Raw genomic sequence first — 24,460 nt, 5'->3', positions numbered from 1 at the left:
TCTCCACTATCCTGTCCAATAAAGGCACAAAAGCCCCAAAAAAAATATACTTTAAAAGCTTTGAGTAAATATGATCACCCAGCAATAAACAACAGCAACAAAATCAGGCCTTTGCAAAGGTGCAATGTCAAAGTTTATTTTGTATCATTCATAGGATACAGAACACTGAAATGTATTTTTTCCCCATCATACTGGAATTTATATAATCTTTACTGTCATTTAATATATTTGACAACAACATCAGTTGAACTGCAAGAGAGAAAGAGAGAGGGTGGACAAGGTTCTTGGGTATGATGCTGTGGATATCAAACAGCTGTCACATACAGCACATAAATCTGAGAAATCCTACACCAGACTAACCAGGATCAGGACTGTCTGTAAGGAGAAACTCTCATCATTTAGCACTGTGTTGTTGCATTTCCCGCTTTAAATCAGGGAAAACGTGTGGTGGGAGTTCCAGGTTCAACACGATACATCTGGAGCAACACAGTGTGATCGTTTTACAATCCACGCAAAATCAACTTTATATTACATGGCTGTTTAATGAAGGGCTGTAGTGGCTGACTTGTTGATGAAACCCTTGTTAAACACACATGAAGTCATTGAGCATAGTTTGTAAATCTACCTACTTTTATGGCACATTATGATGTTTAATCATTATCATCTCATGTAATGCTGTTAGCAGGAGAAAATGAAATACTAATGGTAATTATAAAAATAATATTAAGGATGACAGCTAGTACCATATTCAAAAGTAATTTACAAACATATCAAAATGTTTCATCACAGTAGATAGAGTGGTATTTAGACAGTGGTGAGAACAGAGCACCATCACTGAACAGCAGTGTGCAAATGTGTTTATGTGTTTAAGGACACTAAGAAATGATCTGGGTCCAGATTAGTTTCAATTTTTCAGAAAGGAAACTCAGTCCTACAAACAGTTTATGTAGTTTCTGACTGAAATCCAAAATAAAATATTTAAATTATATTCCTCTAGATTTTAGTCATAGTAGATTTGGCAAAACCTGTAGTTACTGATGGTAACGCAGGGCCCAGAGTTAAATTTGAAATATGCTTTGAAGGGTTAACCTGTCAGAAATGCAAGAGAAGAGGAGCAATTTGTGCATATGTTTACAGTGCAGCCAAACACATGATGAGATGATTTATCATCTCCATATTTTAACCGAGAAGAGTAAAGAAAACAGTCAACAACTGCCAGGTTTCAATCCAAATGTGGAAGAAATTTGAACAGAATTTCCATAAAAATAATCAGAAGAGCAGCAATTTAGTGCCGTTACTCTCCAGTTAGGTGCCATTCAGCTATGGCAGAACAGTGAAAGTCAAAAATATGAGGACACTGTAACGTTCCTCATATTAAAACATGAAACAAATGTAAATTCCTTATTTCCATTATATTTTCTACATTGTTTTCAGTTTTATTTGAAATAATAATAATAATTCATTTGTGTTCTCTTTTGATGATTTTATAGGAATTTGGTTAAAATTTGCCACATTTGGATGGAAACCTGGCTGTGGTTGACTGTGGTGAAAAATTGGGTTTGATATAATAAAGTCTGAAGGATTGTAACTTTAAGTGACCAGTTCAGCCAGTTACGGAGTAAATGGATTTAAGGGCTTAAATCTCATGCTGAACAGAGCTGACGCCAGTCTACATTCTGTATATACTAAGAACCAGAAGGAACTGAATTGAAACCGTTTGTATGACACTGATATGGTCTGATGATATCAAAACACTGATTCCAGTGTTAAGATTTCAGTTGCTACACCCACCAATGACCACTAAAAAGCTGTTATTTGCAACAGTCTGGCGGGCAAACCAACATCCTCTTTAGTTTTTGGATGGCCATTTATTGGAAGATCCAATTTCCTTATTTCTGACACAATGAAAATAATGCTCTGCTTTACCATTCTTTCATTTCCATTGCAAAAACAATGCCAGAATTGTGAGGTTGGCCTTTAGAGCATTTACAGAAACTTCCAACATCAGTCCGAGGAATAATGATACTATAGACTATAGCACTATAGAAAGTCAAGACGTTAATCTTGGAGTGAAGTACTTAGATCGCATCAAGGTCCCTCCGAAGAGCTGAATATAATAAGGAATGATCCCACAATGAATCCATTAATCCACACCATCTCTCACTGCTTAATGTCATGAGCAGAGAGTTTCTCTCTCTGTAGTGCAAAAAGCAGAGATCATTGCTCTACATATGACACCCTGTCTGATAAATACACACACTCTTCTTCTCACCATCTTCAGTGCATTTTGACTGACAGTGATACAGCTTTAAATCTTATCTATATAAGTTTGTTCCTGTCACTCTGTATATTTCATACTCTCCATACATTTTACACCCTTTTTCTACACAGAATATATTAATGTTTGATATGTAAAATATTTTCCACCCACACGCTCTCCAGTCATGATGACAGCCTTTTTGTCAGCATCCTTACGATATGAAGTGCTCCCACCACTTTCATTGGCCCACATGCTGCAGTTTTAGTTGTCAGAAAGTGATATGTGCACATGAACTGGGCGACTCCAGATCAGCACTGTTACCTGGATTTTTCCTTTTGCTTGTATGGGACACTGACAATTAAAAGGAACAGTCTGACATTTTGGGAAATAAGATTATTCACTTAGATGAAAGGGTTGATACCACTCTCATGTGTGTCTGTTACTTGTGGAGCTACAGCAGGGAGATGGTTAGCTTAGCTTACCTTAGCATAAAGACTGGAAACTGCTCTGTCCGAAGGTTAAAAAAATCTGCCTACCAGCACCTCTAAGGCTAAATTAATAAGCAATAAAAAGCACCCTTGCTCTATTTATTACTCTCTGGGGTTTAACTAGCTGTTACGGCCTCACTTGGTCTGGTTTGACCAGTAGCTTATGTTGGATAATGTTAGCTAGATGTTGTTATGTAACTGACATTACTGAGACATTTTTCTTTACTTGTGCCAGTGTTACGCTACGTTTTAGCATCTACCACTATATTACTTGTGGCCACAGTTCATCAAAAAAAAAAAATTAAAAAAAAAAATTTAAGTGTAAAAACAAGTTGGGGTCTAATGTGGGGTGGGCAGGTGATGTGCTGGCCTTTTTCTTGACTGTGTGCAGGAAGTCACCAGTATAAAAGAAATAGCCCAGCTACTCATTTAACTCTCAGGCAGACAGCAATATACAGTAAATATAGTTCCCAAAATGTCAAACTTTAACTCACACATAGACAATGATAGTGTTTGGTTTTGAAGGACCCCACATGGTTCCCATCATAAATACATTTTGAAGAGCTCCAGGGAGGAAAATCACGTTTAAACTGTTCACAAAGATTAAAAGAAAAAACAACAGAAAGAACAAAATGGAAGAAGTAAAATTCAAAATCATAGCAGCACATTTTCCGTCTCTGAAACACTCAAGTGTCACAATAAACCTGTAACAGACGACTTGTTGGCACAAAGGACGCTGTAGAAAGTTTGGCCTCTGTCAGTATCTCTACGCTCCTATAGTTTCATATAGATATATAAAAAATAAAAAAAATATCAAAATAAATTACAACATATAAATAAGTTAAAAACAAAACATTTGGCAACATTGAGTATCTTCCTTCATTTTTTGTGGGTTATGATGAATATGTTTTGACATGAGCTGTTGAATTGTTATCTGCAAACCACAGACACAGACAACACACATATTTAGTATGTTAAAGTGTTCATGAATCACTCATGAATGCCACCTTGTGATAAACAAATAGTTTGATGTGTACATGTTCCTACACTGTACCTTTCCTTCTCCTACTCATCATTTTGAGTTTTTTTTTTTTGTGAATGGATGGCTGATAGAAGTTTGTTTCTGAAGGCAGTGACGATGGATGTGTGTCTTCTTAAAGAAAGCCATAAAAAGGGAAAAGAGAGGATAAAGATGTATTTAACTCTGAACCAATCAGGGAGGAGAGTTATATAAGGGTAGACAGAGCATACTGTATGTCAAGTGTCTATTCTTCAGTTTACAGGGAGAGGGAGGTGTTCTTATCTGTCTACCCATGTTTCACTCCTCGTCACGGTCACGGATTCAGGTCCCATGGTTGATCTCAAGCAGCGAGCAGCAACAGTCTTTATGGTCCAGACTCAGTTTGTTTGTGTGTCATATGTTTGTGTTTGGATGGATATGTATTTTGACGGACAGTTTCTGGCGCAGTTACACGTGGGAACAAGGAGAGAGGCTTTATATTTCCTCTTTGACAGGGAATGGACAGTGTCGGGAACAAGGCGGTGGAGGCATTAACAGGGGCGGAGACTACACATAGTGATGACCAAAAGAGTTCCGATCAATGCCATTATGGCTGCATCAAGTAAAAGGTAAACACTGGAAAAGCCGAGGAGGAGGACTGGATTGGATAATGCAGTCCCAGTTTACAGTAGCAGTCCTGTCCTGTAGAGCTCCAGCGTCTCTTTAGGTCAAAGAAATCCAATGGACTCTTCACACCCCCTCCAGGCCTCAGTTATCCAGACCCTCTGCGCACACCATGCTGCCGTACAGCTGCTGTGGGTCCGGGTGTGTCCGCATGCGCTCCTCCGCCTCGCTGTCTGTGCTGCCCTCGCTATCTAGGCGAGCAGATGGGTGACACGGACCGGACAGGGGAGGGTAGAGGGCATTGGGAGGCAGCGGGCTGGGGAGAAGGTCCTCGTCTGAGCTCAGGTAGTCTCCCTCAGCGGAGGCGGGGCTGGCCAGGCAGAGGTCCTGGTAGTTGGTACTTACGCCTCCACTGTTGACCCTGGAGCTGGGGGCTGCCTTCTGCCCTCGCAACTGCCTGATCTGAGACAGAGAAGACGGTTTTAATTTGATGGGTCCTACAGGTAGGTTTTGTCTATATTTCATCCTGCTCAAAGGAAGCAACGCTCGGATTTTGAAGGCTGACATTATTGTGTATTTTTTGTGTCAAAAAAAAAAAAAATAAAATAAAAAAGACCAAACAAACACTGTGTTACCGTCACTCAATACTTTCTTCTTTCTTTCCTCATGCCAGCTGAAGATGCAAATCTATCAAAACGGTTCACCAATATAGAGCTTCATTTTCTAAATAGGTGACCCTTTTTCAGAAAAACAGTGGGGCACTTTAGTTTTTAGTAAATGTTACTCAAACAGGAGACAACTGTGACTGGGGACTAGTTTCAACACTGGACTGATACAAAGTAGGTGCTATCGTGGGTGTTTGACAGCAAGATGGTGTATGTGGGATTGACTCAAAATAAAATACAGCGCCCACGTTCACTGCAATGAAGACACGTCAGCCACAGTGTGGCTCCTCTACTGTATATTATACCTATACTGCATATCTAATCATTTTTAGACAACTAGAGTTGTGAGGTCAAAGTGACCTTGACCTTTGACAACCAAAATCTGATCATTTCGTCCTTGAGTCAAGATGTTACTGAGATATCACATTCATCAGAATGGGACGGATGTACAGAGAGAAAACCCAACCCTGGCTGTCATTGGCTGAGGCATGACAAGAAGGCAAAGATAATATTTCGAGTAACAAAAACACAAAAATAATCTTTAAGTTTTGTAATCTATAGTTTTCATTTCCATCGAAACATCTGCAGGTATGATGATGATGCCTTGTTTCCATAGAAACTCAATAGTATATACGCAAATCTATGTAGAATGTGAGGTAAGGTAAAAAGTACAGCCCAGCTCCTCACATCTCTGTATGGCTGTTTTGAAGTTCACAAGTGAGTTTCGAAATATCAACTGTGAGTTGTGAGAATTCAAGGATTCGGTTTTATAAATTATTTTCAATGTTAAAAATAATGAGAAACTAAATAAATCGTGTTAATCTGTTTGTGAGCTTTTGCAAAAGCATTAGATGTCAGGTGCTGGGAATTTTCTTTTTGACAGGCTGTGAAAAAACTGTGAAACCCACTGACCTGTATCCTAGCTACCATTTAGAGGTTGTGCAATTTCAGCGGTAGGGCCTACAAAGCTAAATCAGAGCACTGGAGGTTTCTCACCTGACTGTGATGTCAGATAGGCAAATAAGTAAAAAACAAAACTGGACTAGATAGATAGATAAATAAAAAAAGATGTGTGTGTGTGTGTTTGCATGTTTCTCATGTCCAGCTTTCAGGTTACGGTGGCTGCTCTTGTTCTTACGCATGCATGCTTTTCACGTGTTAGTCTTGCATGTCCCACAGTGACTCATGACAAATCTCAGAGGTTTTTGTTTTCCCCCTATGGTACACTCAGACGAGCTGCAGGGTGGGGGGGAGGGGGAAACCAGTGGTTAACCATTGGAAATGTTTTGACTGTATCTGACTGCTCTTCAAGCTACAGCAAATTAAAGAACAGAGGCTAAACTTTTTTGGGTCATTTCCTCTTTTTTGTTTTTTGCAATTATACTAATATTCAATATCAAAATATCAGAGAACTGTCAAAATGCTAAATGCACATTACTAAATTAATGTCAAGCTGAATCACAATAAATAACCTGCAGTATAAATGAGGCTGTAAAATCATCCCAGCTAGTTTCTATAGAATCTATCATTATGTATCAGGACTGTCAAAACATCTCATAATCATTAGGTGATCGCTTAGAGCACTATACTGAGATTTTTCTAAATGGTTCAATGCTTCCTCATCCGCGCTCACGCAAGTTTCAGTCTCATTTATAAAACCCACTGCTTTGATAAAAAGCAAAAAAATGTGGGGAGAGGAAAAGAAAAGAGAGGAGAGGAACGGTAAAGAGCAGGGCAGTGTCATCACACCCCCTCACTTAAAGGTTTAAACAGTTCCCTCATAGTCACGCACTGCCACTCTCTGAATGAACAAACCCTCAGTTGTATGTTGGGTGAGAACTTTGTGACTCCAAAACCGCGTTGGAGAGATCTTCAGAAACATGAGAGGTCATTGAATGTTTTCAGACCACAAGAAGCTGCCAAACTTGGAAATCAGCTAAACTTGAGTTACACAATGTATACTGTTTTTTTTTTTCCAATCCCACAGCGAGTTCTGTGCACAGTTGAGTGAACAACTGTGTACAGAAGCCACGCAGCTGTGGGTTCACCTATGACAGAAAAAAAACAGTTACGCACTTATTCTTTTGAAACTCACTCATCTTTCAGAATTAAAGTTCACTGAGAACCAAATGATGAGAATACAGTTGCTGGGGAAGAGCAGTGGTCTATTATTACAAGAAAGACATTGACACAACTGTGAGTGTGTCGGATGGAAGTGGTGCCTGTTGTGAGGCTGCATGTAGATGAGAAGATTTTTTGTGGTGGTGGTTACCAAGGCTGCAGAATATCTATGTATGTATATGTATAGACATATCTGACACCATTTCGACGCATCTACCAACACCAACATATCCTGAACAGAATTATTTACTACAGGTTCGTCAGCTATATTATTGTGACACTAATAAATCATGGACATTAAAGCAAACAATATTTGCAGGGGCTAAACTACATTTTACATTATCTTTTTATTGGTAGAAATAGAAGATAGGATCCAAATGGGTTGTGCCTATTAGTGTAACAGCTGTTTCAGCTGGCCGGAGAAACAGTTGACCAATCACATCTTAGTGAAGGGGGTTAAGAAAGGAGATGCCATATTCCTACATTGCTACACAACTACATTCATAGTGACAGAAAATGTTATTGTACACAGACATAAACTCTTATATCCCCCTTCTACTGACATATTTCTTTGATTAAAGTGAAAAACTTTTGGTTAACTCTTCCTAGCAACCGTTTCCACATCTGTATTTTAATACAGCCGAATTCCCCAAAAAAGTTGTGTTGTCATTTAGATGTTTTCCTGTTGCTGTTGGTGAACAAGTTTGAAATAGTCCTCAGTCCACCTGCTGTTCACACCAGCAGCATGATTCTCATTTCGCATATGCTTCATTATTCAAAAACTTGCATTGAATTCTTCCTGCCATGTCCTCTGTGTGATTGATGCACATCTCCAGAGGGCTCTCTGACCCACCTTGGACCCACCCTCCAAAAATCTGGGTATTCTCATACCTTACTAAATCAGTGTCTCTGTGCAAAGCACTCTTATGTAAGGAATGGTGACAACAAAGAAAGTAATTTTAAGGCTCTGGAAGAGAGATACTGTGTCACAGTTCAAGACCTGCTTATCTGAGCTCAATGCTATATTGCACTTAGAGAAATTTCAATATGTTATGATGGGCAAACTTAATAGATTTTTTCATGTATGGCAGCCACTCTTCTTTGTTTGTTTGTATTGTAATATGAAAAATCTTAATTGAAATCACTTGCCGCAGATTGGTTAGGGCAAAACAAAAGACCACGCCAACAACAAATGGGCTAACATCAACACGTCAGGCTGAATGAATTAGGTGAAACAAAATGGCAATTCAGCCTGCAACTATTGATTATCTATCTTCAAGTGTTTTTCAAAATATCGACTAATTAGTTGATCAATATTCAGTTCCAGGAAGAGCAGCAAAAGGCTCATGGAAAACACACTGCGGGTATTCATTAAAGGAAATTCCCAAAGGGACGCTGTGAAACTACTTAGTGTTGTTACCACAGTCTCAATCGTATCTAAAAGGGTGTTAAATGGTTTATTGGTCCACATTTATGAAGAAATCTTGTAAACAGTGTAGTTTTGTGTGTGTGTGTCCAACCTCATTCTTGAGCTCAGCGATCTGGTCCCGGAGCTGGGTGATGTACTGTCTGGAGTCTGAGTGGTTCAGCTGGCCCTGGATCAGCCCTTCCTCCTTCTGAAAAACACATTTGACAAACACAAGTTCAAGGTCGGAGTCTCTTTACTGTTACAGTCCTATACAGTCCCTGTATATACAGATCCAAACGTCTACATGGCGATGCGCTGATCGGCTCTGATGTCAATCTGAATCTGCAAGTATGCGTAAATAATCCACCCACCACACATCTGAACTGATTATTTTCCACGATTTAGAGGCTCGCACCTGATCACACATTACCATTATTTCTCAGTGGGATATTACGTGTGATGATATGGTGACATATTACACTGAAGTAGGTTGGTTTTAAGCAAACAGCGGGAATATAACTGCGATCCATGCATGAATAGTCTTAATACATAAAACACACACCTGTATCTCGAGTTCAGCAATCTTCTGCCTGAGTTCAGCCACGGCAGCCATACTGTCTGCTTCCCTCAGTCGCACAGCCATCACCTCCTCTTTACTCTACACGTGGAAGTCGGAAGACAGAGCGAAAAAGATGATGACATTTCAAGCAGAACACTGTGGTTGACAATGACATGCTGGATTTCAGTGATGTATGTTGATAATAAACTGTCTTAGTCCTCCTCTGCCCCCCCCCATCTCTTAATCCAGGCATCTTACATTGCATGTGTCCTTCTTTTGTGGATATGATTCCCAGAATTTATAGTCAGACTCTGCCCATTTCTCATCTATTTTCTTTTTATCCTCTTCTGTCTTCTTTTATCAGTTTTGTCTCATTTATTGGTGTTTTTCCATCTTGCTGTTAGTGTCTCATACTGTCTCTACGTTTCAAATGAATCAGTATTTAAATCAACCAGCCCTTCTCTCATGTTCCACTCTCCCCCCTGTTGCCAACTCCTTCTCCTCCTCTCTCTCCTCTCCATACAGACCTTGCAGTCGAACTCGGCCTGCTTCCTTTTCATCTCATTGAGTTGGGCCTGGAGAGCTTTGTTCTGATTGGCCAACATCTGGAGCCGGTCCTGCAGGGCGGAACGTTCCTGCTCGTGGCGACCAATCAGCTTGCTGTGGATCTGGTTCTAGAATGAAGAAGGTCAAAGGTGAGAGGGTGAGTTTCCTGATTAATTCATGAACCACTTTGTCTGTGAAATGCCAATGACAACTTCATAAAGCCCAAGGTGAGATCTTGAAATGACTCATTTTGTCCAGTCAGCAACTTAGTCAGTCGAGTCAGTTGAACTTACTATCAAAGTTGTCAGTTATATGTCTGTCATTTTTCTTATTGATTATTTGACTAATCACTGTAGCACCAGACAAGGGAAAAAAACATAATGTAATTTATTATTATTATTTGCTGCATAATCCTGACACCACAGGGATGATCTGCTTTTATCATTTTGATTAACACTGTTCTAATGAAATGCTTGAAACAAATGACACAGCACTGACTTCTACACCATATATCTGTGTATGCAAGAAGAGGACTTGACTGTTTGCATACCCTTTATGACTGACTGACTGACAGTGTGTAGTTGTGAAGTGTGACAGACCTGGCTCTCCAGCTGCAGGGCTTTTAGTTTGACCTCCCGGAGCTCAGCCTGGGCCTGGGCCTCCCTCAGTCTGACCGTCATCAGTTTGTCCTGCAGCTCGTTCATGGCGTTCTTCTTCGGGGACTCCTTCCAGTGGCCACCCCCACCACCAGTGCTGCTGCCACGGGACATATGATGCTGCAGAAACAGAGTGAACAGGTGTAACTCTCCTGCCGCCGTACAGGTGGGACACATGAACATGCACGCATGTGTAGTTTACAGAGAAAACAGCACAGGTTTGTGTGCGTTACCTGCCAGCGCTGGTTGAGCTCAGTGACTGTGTCCTGCATCTCTCTGAAGGAGCGCAGCGTCTCCAGCTCCCTCAGCTTCATCTGCTTCACCTCCTCCTGCAGAGCCGCCATGTTGTTCTCATCAGGCAGGCAACTGCTCCTCTGGATGGAAAATATTTTTCATGATCACAGTTTAGCAAGACTAACTAGTCCACAGCCATGTTAGCGGCTCTGTGAGGCTGCTGTATGGGAAAATAAATGCACTGTTGTACCAGAAAGGAAATCCTTGAGGTTTTTGCTAACCTCAAGGATTCACACAATGCATTTTGGAAAGTAATATTGAATGTAAACATACAGTGACTTTTGTTTGTTTATGAGAAAACTTAACAGTGCACCTTTAAGGAGGTATTATACCTGCCAAACAATATTATGTTCCATCACCTTAGTTTGTGTGTTAGCATGCGCCAAATACTGCTAAGGAATTTTAATTTCCCAGGTATTTGGAGATTTAAGTACTGGACCAATTAAAAGTTTGACATCATGATGGCACTAGAGGAAGAGTGAAGGGGTCAACAAGGTTATTACAGTTCATCCTGAAGGGGACATGAATGTCTATACAATATTTCATAGCAATTCATTTAACAGTAGTGGAAACACTTCACTCAAAGCCACATATGTAAACCTGTTGATGCAGCTAGTGGAAAGGTTAGGGGATCACCAGAGTCAGTAGGATTCATGGAGATGGTGGAGATATTTCAGTCTGGAGCAAAGCAGTTAAACAGCTCGCCAACAGACAGACATTGCCATTGATGGAGCAGCGAGCGGGACTGAAAAGTTCCAGGAATATAAAAAAAAAATCGTACAAACAAACATTGGCATTGAGACATATTTGCCTTTTCTTACATTCAGTTTTACATTAAAGTGAAACCATCATTATTAAAATGAGGAAGAGCTGTTGTGTCCTAACACCTCAAGAAGTAAAAGCGAAACCTCAGACATTAACACTTTTTCTATTTAGCTTACAGTAAAATAATCTTTACCACATTCACAGGTGCATGCCTGCTGTCTCTGCTCTTTGTTCACACAGTGTTTTCTCTCACACACTAAAATGTACGTCTGTGTGTCCACCCACCTTCTCCAGGTCCAGAACCTTGTCTTGCATCTCCTTCAGCGCTCCGAGCAGTTCAGCCTCTCGCAGTCTGGACTGCTCCAGCTGGGTCTGCAGATTGCTCACAAACTGCTCCGTGTACTGAAACAAACATCACTGGTGTTACACAGGTATACTGTTTCCCAGGTCAGTGGGGCTTGACATCAGCTCGTACTAACTATGAAGAATAGTGGTCACTATAACAGACCTTGTTTGGGTCAGTTTTATTGTCATATGCAGACGAGATGATGGGATTTGTCATGACTAGGGGTTTAGATCAGCTAGAAGTTCCACAGCACTTCATTGGGTGTGAATTCTGCCACAAGCCTTTGGTGTTATATCTCTTTCTCTTTCATTTTCTTCTGCTGAGAAATCTAACAGCAGATTAAATATTCAGACACTGTCTTGGACTCCTGAATCCTTGCATGCTGTTTGTCTTTTTTTTTTCTTTTTCTGAGAGCTAACATTGTCATCAATAATAATAATCAATACGTTTTCTGCACACAAGCTACATATTATGAAGCCAGTAGGAAATTAGCAGTTCTACATTTGATTCCTTGGCTGCTTCCACAAAACAACCAAGAGTCGTTGTGTTATTCCTAGCTTCTGTAAGAAATAAATCAAGATCATCAATTGCAAAATGCCACTTCAACCCCCGATCATGATTATCTGCAGCTGGTCTGCATACGGCAACAGAACGAACACTGTTTAAGGGTTTTATTTTTCTCTGAAGCCGTCAAACGTCAGTTGATTTGTCTGTTCTGTGACTGATGTTCCCAGCTGTTAGCACATGTCTGTAGAGTAGCCCAACTTGAAAATTGCTAATGAAAAAAAATGAATTTGGTATCCAACGACACTCTTGCCCCACTGACTCAGATTGATGTCATAATATAGAAAGCTACTGTACATTTTCAAGTCACCACATCAAAGTGCAACTACAAAGATAAAGGCGTGAGAACAGCAGAAAAAACTCAGGCGGCTGAGTGGAAAAATACTTTCCTACGAGGCAAAATACAAAAGGTTGAAATTGGGCAAGTACATGGTGTGAGTAAAAGAGTCTCGATTTGTCATTTTGGGTATCTCAGTCTTGGTTATCAAAGAGAACTGTGAGTGTCTGGAGTTGTGTGAACTCTGGTGGGTGATGGGTGCTGGCAATCTGAGGTGGAATAAAATCATGTACCACAACGGCATCACTTAAAATGCCTTAAATCAGAAGAATCAAAAGGCTTGCATTTTTTTTCTTTATAAGTAACACATCTTTTGCTTGTTCTTCATTCTGTCTGAATGTACGTAACATTAAAAAAGAGAAATACAATGTATGAATTTTGTCACATGTCATTGTCACAGAAGAGTGTGATAAGCATAGGTGAATTTTAACTGTAAATGTCTTTATGAAGACCCCTGGTTCTCACCAAAAGGGTTTATTTTTTTCTAGGACAGCAAAGTGTTAGTTGGCATATTCATTACAAATTGTGAGTGTCCTGTATGTATAAAAACAGAAGCCCCTGTGTGCTCTTTACAAATTAGAAATTAATATGGTCTTATTATATAGTAGCACCACATATCATGTAGAGGCAGAGAAGATTATTCAGTCTCCAGGACAGACAGGAATGTTTCAAAACCCAGTGATGGAGAGTTTTCAGATTCTTTACTGTAGTAAAAGTAATGACACTTCAAAGTAGAAATACTCCATTATATGTAAAAGTCCTGCATTGAAAATGTTACACAAATTTTATTATTAAAAAGGTACTTTACTTATCAAAAGTGAAAGAAAAAGTAGAATTACTGCCTTGTGGTTGTATGGCTCCGGCAACCAGCCGAGCTGCAGGAAATATCTCACAATCTTCCTTTCCTGAGTTACAGTCTTGAATAATGGCCAGAAGTGTTTTCGCAGAACATTATGATGTCACAGGGAAGTTGACCTTTAACCATTTCGATACAAAGTGTCATCACTTCATCATTTTATCCTATAACACATCCGTGTGAAATTGTGTCATAACTAGCGTGTTGATTCAAAAAAGTCTTTTGTGAGGTCACAGTGACCTTTTGACCACCAAATTGTAATCAGTTCATCATTCCAGCCAAATTTGAAGAACGGCGTTACTGTGATATCACGTTCATGAGAATGGGAAGGACAGACATACGGACAATCTGAATACATAAGGCCTTCAGTCATAGCTGTTGCTGCCAAGGAGTACAAAAAAACCAGAAAACCACTGAATATCAGAAGCAATCAAAAATGTAAGTTTTTAACCTTCAAGGTCAGTCCATATGTATTTCGACATTTTTACACATTTTTTCATAAAACAGAAATTTAATGATCTACAACAAACTGCATCCATCACCATACAACTAACTTGTTTTCCCTGTGAAAACTTTATATTTTGTGGATTTCTCATGTGCCATTGCGACAACCCTCCGTACGGCCCGGTTTGTGACAGCCATAAAATAAATTTGCCTTGTCTTGCCTTACTTCCACATTTAATTTATAGAGCATTTTTAAAAAATACTCAGACTCTTACAAGTAAAAGCACTGTATGTGATTCAAGTTTATCATTGCTTTGCTGTGGAAATATTAACTGAACAGATCATATGTCCATATGCCATAATGTCCAACATGCTCAAACTATATAAAAATATATAAAATTTCTGAAATATACACGGCATCCTAGAGGTAGTTTTCAGGCTGAAAATTAATTTTGATTTCAAAATATTGTATCTTTGTGATCTGGAGGGTCTTCAAGGTACAAAGAGAGACAGGTCTCTGATGAGAGTGTTGTTGGGTGCAGGTAAAAAGGCTTGACTAGAAAATGGCTTAAGAAGGATACACCAACTGTAAATGAATGGATTGACTTGGTGCATGATATTTATACTATGGAAAGAATCACATTCACACTAAGAACTCAAACTGACTCCTTTAACAGGAACTGGTTTGCTTGGCTGTCGTTAACAATAAGGCCTGATTTTGTATAGGACCTCAACATACCAAGAGCTTTTATTTTTCTTCCTCGGGCAGAACAAACTAGGACAATCAATGAAGCAGATATTCTTTTGTACAAAGCCATAACTTTTGTTAATTTAAGGATGTAACCTCCCCTGGTTCTGTTCTGGTTTGTTGTGTGTTTTGTTTTAGAGTGAATTAAGCCTGTTGGGCTGCCTCGTAAAAGTGTGTGTTTAAAATGTCAAGAAAACCAATAAAAAGTAAATTACAAAATAAATAAATAAAAATACATAAAATTTCTGGTGTTGTTGACAGGGCCAACACAACTCCCCTGTTGCAAAACAGATGTTTTGGTGGCTTGTGTTGCAAACATTTAAACTTAGAAATTTCCACTGAAGTCTTTAGACAATCAGTGTTGCAAGTAGTTTATTCAAGTCAAACACTGGCTGCCCTAAATCTGACCTGAGACAAAGAGATGGTTTGTTTAATCCATATGAAATATAACACAATTTTTTTTATGATTCATATGGATTAAACAAACAAGATAATGTAACGTGTTAATTAGTGAGTTTTCAAGCTGCTGGTAGGTGGTTATTTCTACCTTCAGATAGAGCCAGACTAGCTGTTTCCAACTGATTCCATCCGAAAAAGTCCAACAGGCGCTTTAAGTAAGAGAAAGTAAGATTGAAAAAATGTGTTTTTACATATATTTTTGACATGTATTTTTCTACTTTAACAAATACTTTCACTTTTCATTTTTAGTTTTGTCTTTTTGACAAACTGGTATCAACTGAATCAGGAAGCATGATTTTGCATAGAAAAGCAGCCCAGATTCTGAAATCTGGACATTGACACACACTCAAGATGACATTGTCCCATACGCAGATAAACCGCTTCGGCCTTGACAGATAATTTTATTGCATGAATCCCCTATTCAACATCGTTCATAGTGCTACCACAGTGTTTGGGTACAGATTGTGTACCCTGTGTTTACCCTCTGTTGCTGCAGCTCTCTGATGGTGTCCTGCGCTTTCTCGAGGCTCTCGCTGGCTGTGTTGCACTGCTGCCTCACCACCGCCAGCTCCCGCTTGATCACGTAGTTCTCCTCTGCTTCCTGTGCCCTCGTCACCTGACCCTGGAACAGCAGCAGGACAAGGGTCTAGATCAGCTGTGGAGTTTAAACTTTAAAATGCAGACTTTATACCAATGTAGGGTGAAGGATGATTCTGAGGGAACGTAACATCATTATGCTTAAGGGGAACTTTATTACATGGTACATGGTAGATTTTTTTAAGGAAAAGTTTAATATTTAAAAAATAAGTTTATTCAGTTTCTGGCCGAGAGTTAGCTGAGAAGCCTTATACCTGATATCTGTCTGAAAGTAACAAAATCCATCTACAAGCACCTTTAAGGCTCATTAATTAGCAGGTTCTATCTTATATTTTGTTTAATCCTTCAAAAATTAGTGGTAAAAGGGCTGTGGTCAGCAAATAAATAGTCATAGCTGCCCCTGTAAAACCAATATAGGTTTTACACTTAAACACTTAAGTTTTTGTACAGATTAAACAACAAGATATAACATGTTAATTATTGAGCTTTACAGACGCTAGTAGGTGGATTTCTTTGCCGTTTCCACATGTTTCCAGTCTTTATGCTAAGCTAAGCTAACTGTCTCCTGGTGGTAGCTTTATATTTAACAAACAGACATGTACTTCTTCTTATCTAACTCTGCGCAAAAGCAAATAAACATATTTCTCCAAATGTCTAATATGCAGGATATTTTATTGACATTTTGGTGACCTACAGTATTTATAATGAAAATGTATAATAGTAATAGCAGTAATAATAAACCTTTACATGCCACATGCAGGGACTGTACAACCTCATTAAAATTCCCATCATGGATAAATAACAGTACATGCATTCAGGGATCACAGGATGTCCTTGTTGACTGAACAGATAAACAAAATTAACAACATTCTCTCATGCACTTTTGGCTGGCTATTGGTAAGAGGAGGGAGATAAGCAGAAGAAGGAGGAGGAAGGGGTGTGAGTAGGGCAGAGGACAGTGAGGTCAGTGGGAAAGTGGTTTACAGTACTCTACCTGTATCAGTCTGTCTGCCAGAGCAGCACTCTCCTACAGCGCAACAAAGGAGAGGAACAAGAGGATGAAAAAAGAGATGAAGAGAGTGAAAGACAGCGGGACACCCGGGAGGATAAACCACAAAACCAAAGAGGACATTTAAGGAAAAGAAAGAAATGGGACAAAGATTGAGGAACCAATCATTCGAAACAAATGTAGGAGTGTGGAGGTGATTGTGAAGAGAAAAGAGGCAGCAGTGAGATCACTCAGAAAAAAGTATTTGCACAGAGGAGAAGAAGATTAAAAAAGGGAGTCTCTCTCAATAGCAGAGTACTGGTTCAGAGGGTTAAAAAAAAAAAAAAAAAACCTTGCGTGCAAATAGGACCAATCACAAGCATCCACACTATTCTATACTTTAATCCACACACCCACGCACACACACCCACGCACACACACCCACATACAAGACCAAACTCTTCAGGATACGAGAACAAACACCACAAAGTGAGTTCACAAATTAAAACCTGCAGCATTATCAAGTTACAGTATCTGATTAAAATGGGACGAGTCCTCTGCTTTTTCATCTCAATGATGCTGCATAAAACGGATTCATATTAGCATCTCGATAAGCTGGAATCAAATCTCATCTCTTACCTTCTCCAGTGTCTCAATCCTCTGCTTCAGCAGCCTGTTTTCTGTGCGTAATCTCTGAGCAGAGACAGTCAGAGGGGAGAGGTGCTGAGGAGTCATTGTGTATGGCCTATTCATTTTTGTACTTTTTAATGTAATATCGACATCATGCACAAACGCATTAAACACAAGCTGCTAAGCGCTCACACACACGCCGCACACATGCGCACACACACGCACACACTCGCACACACACACGCAGACACACGCAGACACACGCACACACACACGCGTGCACACCAACACACACACACACACACACCTTGATCTCAATTTGCTCCTCCATTTCTTTGTTCTTGATCGTGGTGTATTCTTTCTCAAGTCTGAGGAAAAACAAACAAAAGCAGATTGTGACGCATTACCTCAATTCAATGAAACAAAAAGACCGCTTCCTCCTTTACTGTTGTGCATCAATGCTTAAAAAACTAAAATCAGAAGAGGATAGAACTGGAAAACACCTCTTCCTGGTGTGCCATCCACTCATCACAATACTTATAAAAAAACAAAACAAGCACACATCAAACACCGGATATGAGCGTGCATCGTTGTAAAAACCTCAGCATTAGTAAGACAGAAATACAAATCCTCCTGGGCCACATAAGGCCCGGCCAACCTGAGTTGCACTAGTTGTTAGTTGAGTAATACGTGCTCTTACTTCTTCATCCTCTTGGGGTTGTATTTGACCTGGTAGGCCCTGAGGATCAGCTTGTCTGGGCAGCTGTCAAACTGGTGGGGGATCACCTTCTGGAAATGCTGCCAGACCCAGAGGGAGACAGACACAAGATTAGAGAGCTCAAGACTGACAAAGAATTTCATTCATATTTTATGAAGAAGCTGGCAGATACTTTGTGAAAGAGTGAACAGGAGCGGCAAAGGATCCACGCTGCCTTCGTGGCGAAGTCGGCAGCTGCTGCATTTTTGGAAAACAATGATTGTTCTGGTTTTCTGTGATTAACAGACAATGCTGTATAATTAAAAACTCAAACCTTTGATACACTTCATGATATCACTCGTTACCACTTCAGCCTGCTGATATATTTATTTTGAGGTATAAAGTACTGAATCATAAACTGAGTTGAGACTTTAATGCCAGAAAATTGAGAAGTCCAAAGTCTAGTAACGGAAAATGCAGTGAGACACCTTTGACAACAGTTTGTACTGGACTGGCAACAGATAAATAAATATATATATATATTAAACAATTTATCAGTATCTTTTTTATTATATACTAGAGCTGAATCATTAGTCAATTAATCGATGCAATGATGCACAGAAAATTAATTATCAGCTAAATCTGATAATCGATCAATAAAAGGGCTCAAATTTCTATTTCTTCAGATTCTGGACTGTTGGAATAAAATTGATTAGCTACACCTAGATAAAACTAATGCAGTTTAATACAACGTGCCTGTAATAAATCCTCCTTAATGAAGATCATAATGTTCATTTGTTATTGAATCTGTTTAAGAGGATGTTGGATTACTTTAATGGTCATTTTGGAGGCTGTAATTAGTGGAGTTGCTGAACTGTGCTGGGCTATACTGAGCGGTGGTTTAAGAGCCTTAATTCATATAAATGTGATGGACAAAATAATAGGAACTCCACTAATTACAGCCTCCATGAAATGACGATTAAAATAAATCCAACATGCTCCAAAACAGAGTCAATAAAACATTATAATCTTCATGAAGGAGGATTTATTGCAGGCCTGTTGTATTGGATGCATTAGTTTTATCTACTGTAAGTGTACCTAATACAAGTGAGTGTCTGTGTCGCAGCAATCCTTTTGAATTTGTAGTCCAGTATTTTCTGATCAGGGATCTGACAAAGGGGGTCTATTATTATCATTACCATGACGATGAGATAAGATGATGATGATTAGATGATTGAATAATTATACATCATCCGCTTGTTGGGATTTTATTAAGGAGAAACAAATACATTATTTCTGTGTTAATTCTCTCCCTTGTGACTGTTTATGCAGATACTGCATCCGGATCATGAAAGATGCATGTAACTGACGACAAGCTTTACAAACAGTGTCAAAATCACCATCATGCCTGTTTCACTACATATAAAACACTGATCTACAAGCATCTCATAGCACCATCAAATATGTGCTGGTTTATGTTTTAAATCACTGGAAGTGAGTGAAGCTTTCTTTTTTTTCTTTTTTTTTTTTAATTCTGTAGTTCAGAGGGTTCACATGCAAAAGGAAATGTGAAGCCTGTGACTCATGACTGAATCTGTACATGAAACTCATTTGATGGTACAAAGCTGAGGCTGTTTACCTGCGACATGCCCTCCATGTCCAGCTGAATGAGGTCAGTCTGGTTGTACTGCAGGATGGCCAGGCCCACACGGAAGATAATCTCTAGACCCTGCAGACAGGTCATGTATTTAATTATTTGTGCTTAGCAAACTGAAATAACAGATTAGCAGACAGAGTATACACAGTCAAAAGACATGCGCAAACTGTTTCCTACCTCATACATGAAAATATCAAAGATGCGAGTGGCGACAGGCAGAGGGAGGAAGGTGAGGAAAAGGGTGAGGAACCAGGATGAGGCGTACATGGATGTGTGGAAACTCTGGGACCGGAAATGGACGTTCAGCTCCGGAAGTTGCTCCTGAGGTTACAAAAGAGCACTCAAATAACTAAAGTAAACTCAAAAGGCCATGTCCAAATATGAATCGATGTGCTGGAGATATCAATTGATGATTTGCTGCCCCTCTGTGGACAAGTTTCACACTGCAAGCCTCTTTCTTTACAGACTCATATCTCCTCTTTACCTGTAGCAGATATTCAAACTGGTAGATGCAGAGGCCCAGCTCAGCCATGCTGGGCTTGAACAGCTCCCTCAGACGGTATTCCTGCATCAGACGCACGAAAACACAAAATGCCTCCTCCTCTGGCATCTGGGAGGAGGTGAGATGGGTGAGCAAAGTTCCCTCATTAGTTAGACAATCAGACACTGCTTATGTTGAACTGTATATGACTCATATTTCACTGATCACTGACTTAACCTCCAGGGACAACCCTAATTGCCTTGCAGTTTTTCAAAAACCACATAATCAACAGTTTTTAGTTGTATTAATCACAGAAATCTAGTGGGACGGATTGTGATAAACCTCATGACTCCCATGGTGAAGTTATGTACTCAGCCTTTAGGCAAAATACCCTCATTATGGATCATTTCCCTGATATGTTTGATTACCTGCATAAGCAGCAAGCCAACTATGAATGCACTGCCTTGGCAGTAGCCCACCTCTCGGTCCACCAGGGAGTATGCCTGAAAAACACACACAGACACACACTCACGTTACGTTTTCGAACATTCAGACTGATCAGCAAGGTTCAACAAGTCACCAGAGGTCCTTTCATTTCCAGAGGAGCTCAGGCGGGAAACTTGACTGTTGTGTAGACGTCGTCAATAAGCTCGTCTGAATGGTGATCAACAACCAATTTCCACGTTTCCTTGTTTCCCAACAGATTCACTTTCAGGAACAAAATCACATCAGGAAGGTTGGACTGATTACAGTCATTCAGGTCTTTAGGAGTTACTTTCATCTTTTTCTGAATGTTTGCAGGAAAAAAACGACACACTGTTTTATTTTTCATTAATGCTACATATTACTTACCTGTCATGCTGAAATAAATAATTTTGATGAACTAACATGGTGGATCAAATTTCTCAAATGTAAAGCCTTCTTCCATTTTATGTCATTGTAAATTGAATATCTTTGGGATCTGGACAAACAACAAGTAAGTTGTCACCTTGGGCTCTGAAAACATGATGGGATTTCAAGCAATTAATCACAGAAGTAATTGACATATTAAATATACCCTAAGGAAAAATGCATTTGTGTGGGGGTGTTTGTTTGCATTGTGCATGCACATGACCATGAAGGCAGCACAAAATACATTCCTGTGCCATCAAAGGCAGTAAAGAAGAAGACTACGAGATAGCAAACAATGCATAATTGAAAACATAAAAAAAAAATTTGCTTACAATTTTTTTTATGAGGAAGGAAATGCATTTAACCTAGACCTCAAGGATACACACAATGCATTTTGGTGAGTCACACTGAATGTAAACATAACTTTGGGTGAAATTAAGGTCTCAGTGCAATTACATGGTCAGCAAGTTTAACCCCTATCACCTGCCAGCAGGACATACTAGGGTTGTTAGTGTTAACATCACAACGTCTCTACCAGAGGAGCAGAAAAATATCTGATCTGGCACTAAATCAACATAATCTGAGCCTCGAGCAGCACCAAGTCACACTGTGATCACATGCTAAATCACTTCATAAATAACTAAATCAAAGAAAACATAACTTAGAGTTGAAGACACATTTATTCTAAAAGGCACAAGTCTTACCTTTTAACAGACACTAAATATCAAACTGAGAAGTTCAGACCTTGAGGTGATGTGAAATGCTGCAGTGCTCACCTTCATGACATTGAAGAGGACTTCCTGCCCCAGGCTGTCCTGGCCTTTGAAGAACTCGTGCTCGGGGTAGGTGCGGGCAATGTCTCTGCGGATGAGTTTCTCGCAGGGGGAGGACATCTTCAGCAGCTCAGAGTACTGGTTCTTCACTGGCATGTCAGTGGCATTGCCAAGCAGCTGCCAGACAATGGCCCGGAAATGATGAGGGATGCCCTTCCTGATCAACTCCTGGAGGGCAGAGAGAGAGAGAGAGAGAGAGAGAGAGAGAGAGAGTGTGAGATTAAAGAGGACGAATGATGAATACCTTGCTCCTTTATGTAGTGAGGGATGCAATTTAAAGAATCTCTTGGAGACCAAAGAGCAGGAAGAGGAATCAATTATGGAACAATGAATAGATGTATATTTACAAGCACCCTTTAGCACTATTTCATAATTACAGCCACTCAGTACATTATGATGTATCGCTCTTCACAATAATTCTTAACCCCACGTTTTAGAAAAGCTGCGTGTCATTTTTTTGCATGTCTGTAGAGTTTTCAGCCAGCGTCATTTTGCTCGGTTTGTCTGCTCTCTACCATTTTGCCCCGATTTTTTGCTGTCCCTTCTCTCATCCATCTTCTCTTCCCCTGGGTTTTCTCTTTTTGTCACAGAGGACACAGAGGGACACAAAGACAAAGGGAGGGGAGAATAGGATGAAGAGAGAGCTATAGTGGTGCATTGCAACTGAAAGGCATTGGTGTAATCGTATTAAAACTATCTTATTAACACATGGCAACAGACTCAGGCAGATTGTTAGGGTTTTCTTCCCAAACTGTTCCGTTGTGGGGCAACGTCAACAAAAACAAACCCTGTGGTCTCAGACAACACTGTTCCTGACACACACATATACACACAGCTAAAACAGACCAGTGACGAAGTCTGTGTCTGTGAACACATGTGGCCAACCAGCCCCTGAATAAAAGGTGCAATGAACAGTGCCCTGTTTGTTTTGTTTTGTAAAGTTATCCATTAAACTTCCTGTGAATCATTTTTTTATTATATTCAATGACTCACTCTTGGTAAACTGCTACATGAGACAATCCCTACCTTCAGGAGTTTGTCCTTCTTGCGTCTCCACTCTTCCCACTCGTTGACGATGCGGCCCCACAGGATCCAGGTGTCCTCCTCCAGGTGTGACAGGTTGGAGGAGGCCGAGGAGCTGGACACCAGTGAGGAGCCACTGTTGCGCCGTGAGCCGCTCATCGACCGCATGGACTTGGAATCGGCCTCCAGCAACCTGCATGAAGTGACAGTTCATAAGATTAAGACGATCAAATTACAATCGATTATTTCTGATGGAAAAGGCACATGACCACACTGAACAACGTGTTTGTCTCATACAAGAAAGTAAACACACTGGAGAGTGACAGGGAAGCTAAGACGAGCATTAACAGTCATGGCGGACCGACTGGCCTCCCTGAGAGACCAGCAGCCTCCGGGCACCTTATCTGAAACTACAGAATGAGAGGCTGAACCACGAGGACGTTACACACACGGCTGTATACAGGGGTCAGACTAATGGGAGTTTTTTTATTGTTTATGGAGGGCCAGTTAACGCAAACAGACACCCCACTTCATCTATTACAAGCTGCCAACCTATCTCAGCCTTTTAAATTAATATGTTACTTTTATTGGCACAGAAATCCAAGAATTGGATGTTGAGCCAACATAAACAATATAAACAAAACAAGTACTGCAAAAAGGTTCTGTAAATACAGTCTGTGTTTTTGGTATAATCACAGTAGAAATGTTAAAATACTGTCTTTCATGCTGTAGCCTTAGACTTTGTTCAACATACAGTACAATAAGTCTGTTTTTTGTAAAGGAGGTGGGTAGAGCATCTGTCGGTCAGCTGAGATTTGCCAGTATGGGACACATTTCCACTACACCATTTTTAATCCTGTGAAACGCCAAGTTATCATTTTTACACCACAGTTTATGTTAGGATTAAACCAACAAGGTATAACATGTTAATTTGTGAATTTTAAAGGACGGCTAGCTGTTTCCCCCTGTTTCCATTTACTATGCTAAGATAAGCTAATATGATATCCATCTTCTTACCTAATGCTCAGAAAGAAGCAAAATAAACATATTTCCCAGAACTATTCCTTTAAATGTAGTTTTTTTAATCCTTCTTATCCTTTTGAGTCTGAGACAAAATGACGGCAGGAAGCAGAGATGATGTGATTAAAGAGAAAGCTCTTTACCCCCGAGGGTGGCAAGTTCAGTTCCACTTTGACCCCAAATGTCTGATTCCTTTAAGTCACTTGACTCCTACGTCCTGCAGTTTGACCCCTCTGCTGAAACATGTGATGGCTGGATGAACACGCTCCGTCTTTGTGTCTCCTTGAATTTGACTACTGTGCTCCTGCTGGGGTTTCCCATGGAGAATCTGGTGCTCTTAGCTGTGTGGGATTAAACTTTACCCTTGAAAGAAAAGTCTAAAACATGACTGTGAAACCAGGTGAATACATTTTCAGATATAATCCCAGAGGAAATGGATGAGCTTCCTGAAAGAACACACAGCCGCATCCAAGATACGTACATGCTCTAAGTGAGAGGAGGTG

General features: G+C 40.0%; 1 protein-coding gene across 2 annotated transcripts in view; it reads right to left on the bottom strand.

The window, feature by feature from the left end:
* Window positions 1-110: 110 nt before the first annotated feature.
* The window catches only part of evi5l (ecotropic viral integration site 5 like), a 37,725-nt gene continuing 13,375 nt past the window's right edge, over window positions 111-24,460 (bottom strand). The window contains exons 3-20 of one of the 2 annotated variants that reach the window (XM_023412811.2): window positions 22,941-23,130; window positions 21,858-22,082; window positions 20,619-20,693; window positions 20,194-20,319; window positions 19,887-20,030; window positions 19,692-19,781; window positions 18,056-18,153; window positions 17,663-17,723; window positions 17,365-17,418; window positions 16,732-16,764; window positions 15,622-15,762; window positions 11,672-11,788; window positions 10,561-10,701; window positions 10,271-10,447; window positions 9,653-9,799; window positions 9,129-9,224; window positions 8,679-8,774; window positions 111-4,834 (exon numbers count right to left, since the gene is read on the bottom strand). In XM_023412811.2, the coding sequence (XP_023268579.1) occupies window positions 4,517-4,834; window positions 8,679-8,774; window positions 9,129-9,224; window positions 9,653-9,799; window positions 10,271-10,447; window positions 10,561-10,701; window positions 11,672-11,788; window positions 15,622-15,762; window positions 16,732-16,764; window positions 17,365-17,418; window positions 17,663-17,723; window positions 18,056-18,153; window positions 19,692-19,781; window positions 19,887-20,030; window positions 20,194-20,319; window positions 20,619-20,693; window positions 21,858-22,082; window positions 22,941-23,130 (2,329 nt within the window). In that variant the 3' untranslated portion in view covers window positions 111-4,516. The remainder of the gene's footprint in view (window positions 4,835-8,678; window positions 8,775-9,128; window positions 9,225-9,652; window positions 9,800-10,270; window positions 10,448-10,560; window positions 10,702-11,671; window positions 11,789-15,621; window positions 15,763-16,731; window positions 16,765-17,364; window positions 17,419-17,662; window positions 17,724-18,055; window positions 18,154-19,691; window positions 19,782-19,886; window positions 20,031-20,193; window positions 20,320-20,618; window positions 20,694-21,857; window positions 22,083-22,940; window positions 23,131-24,460) is intronic. The other variant, XM_023412812.2, reaches the window with a different exon arrangement.

This window comes from Seriola lalandi, unplaced genomic scaffold (assembly GCF_002814215.2).
Source record: "Seriola lalandi dorsalis isolate HSWRI2012SDOR001 ecotype SW California unplaced genomic scaffold, Sedor1 jcf7180002054487, whole genome shotgun sequence".
NCBI classification, from domain to species: Eukaryota; Metazoa; Chordata; class Actinopteri; order Carangiformes; family Carangidae; genus Seriola; species Seriola lalandi.
Note: the sequence above shows the minus strand (reverse complement) of the source record. Positions and strands in the feature narration are given on the sequence as shown.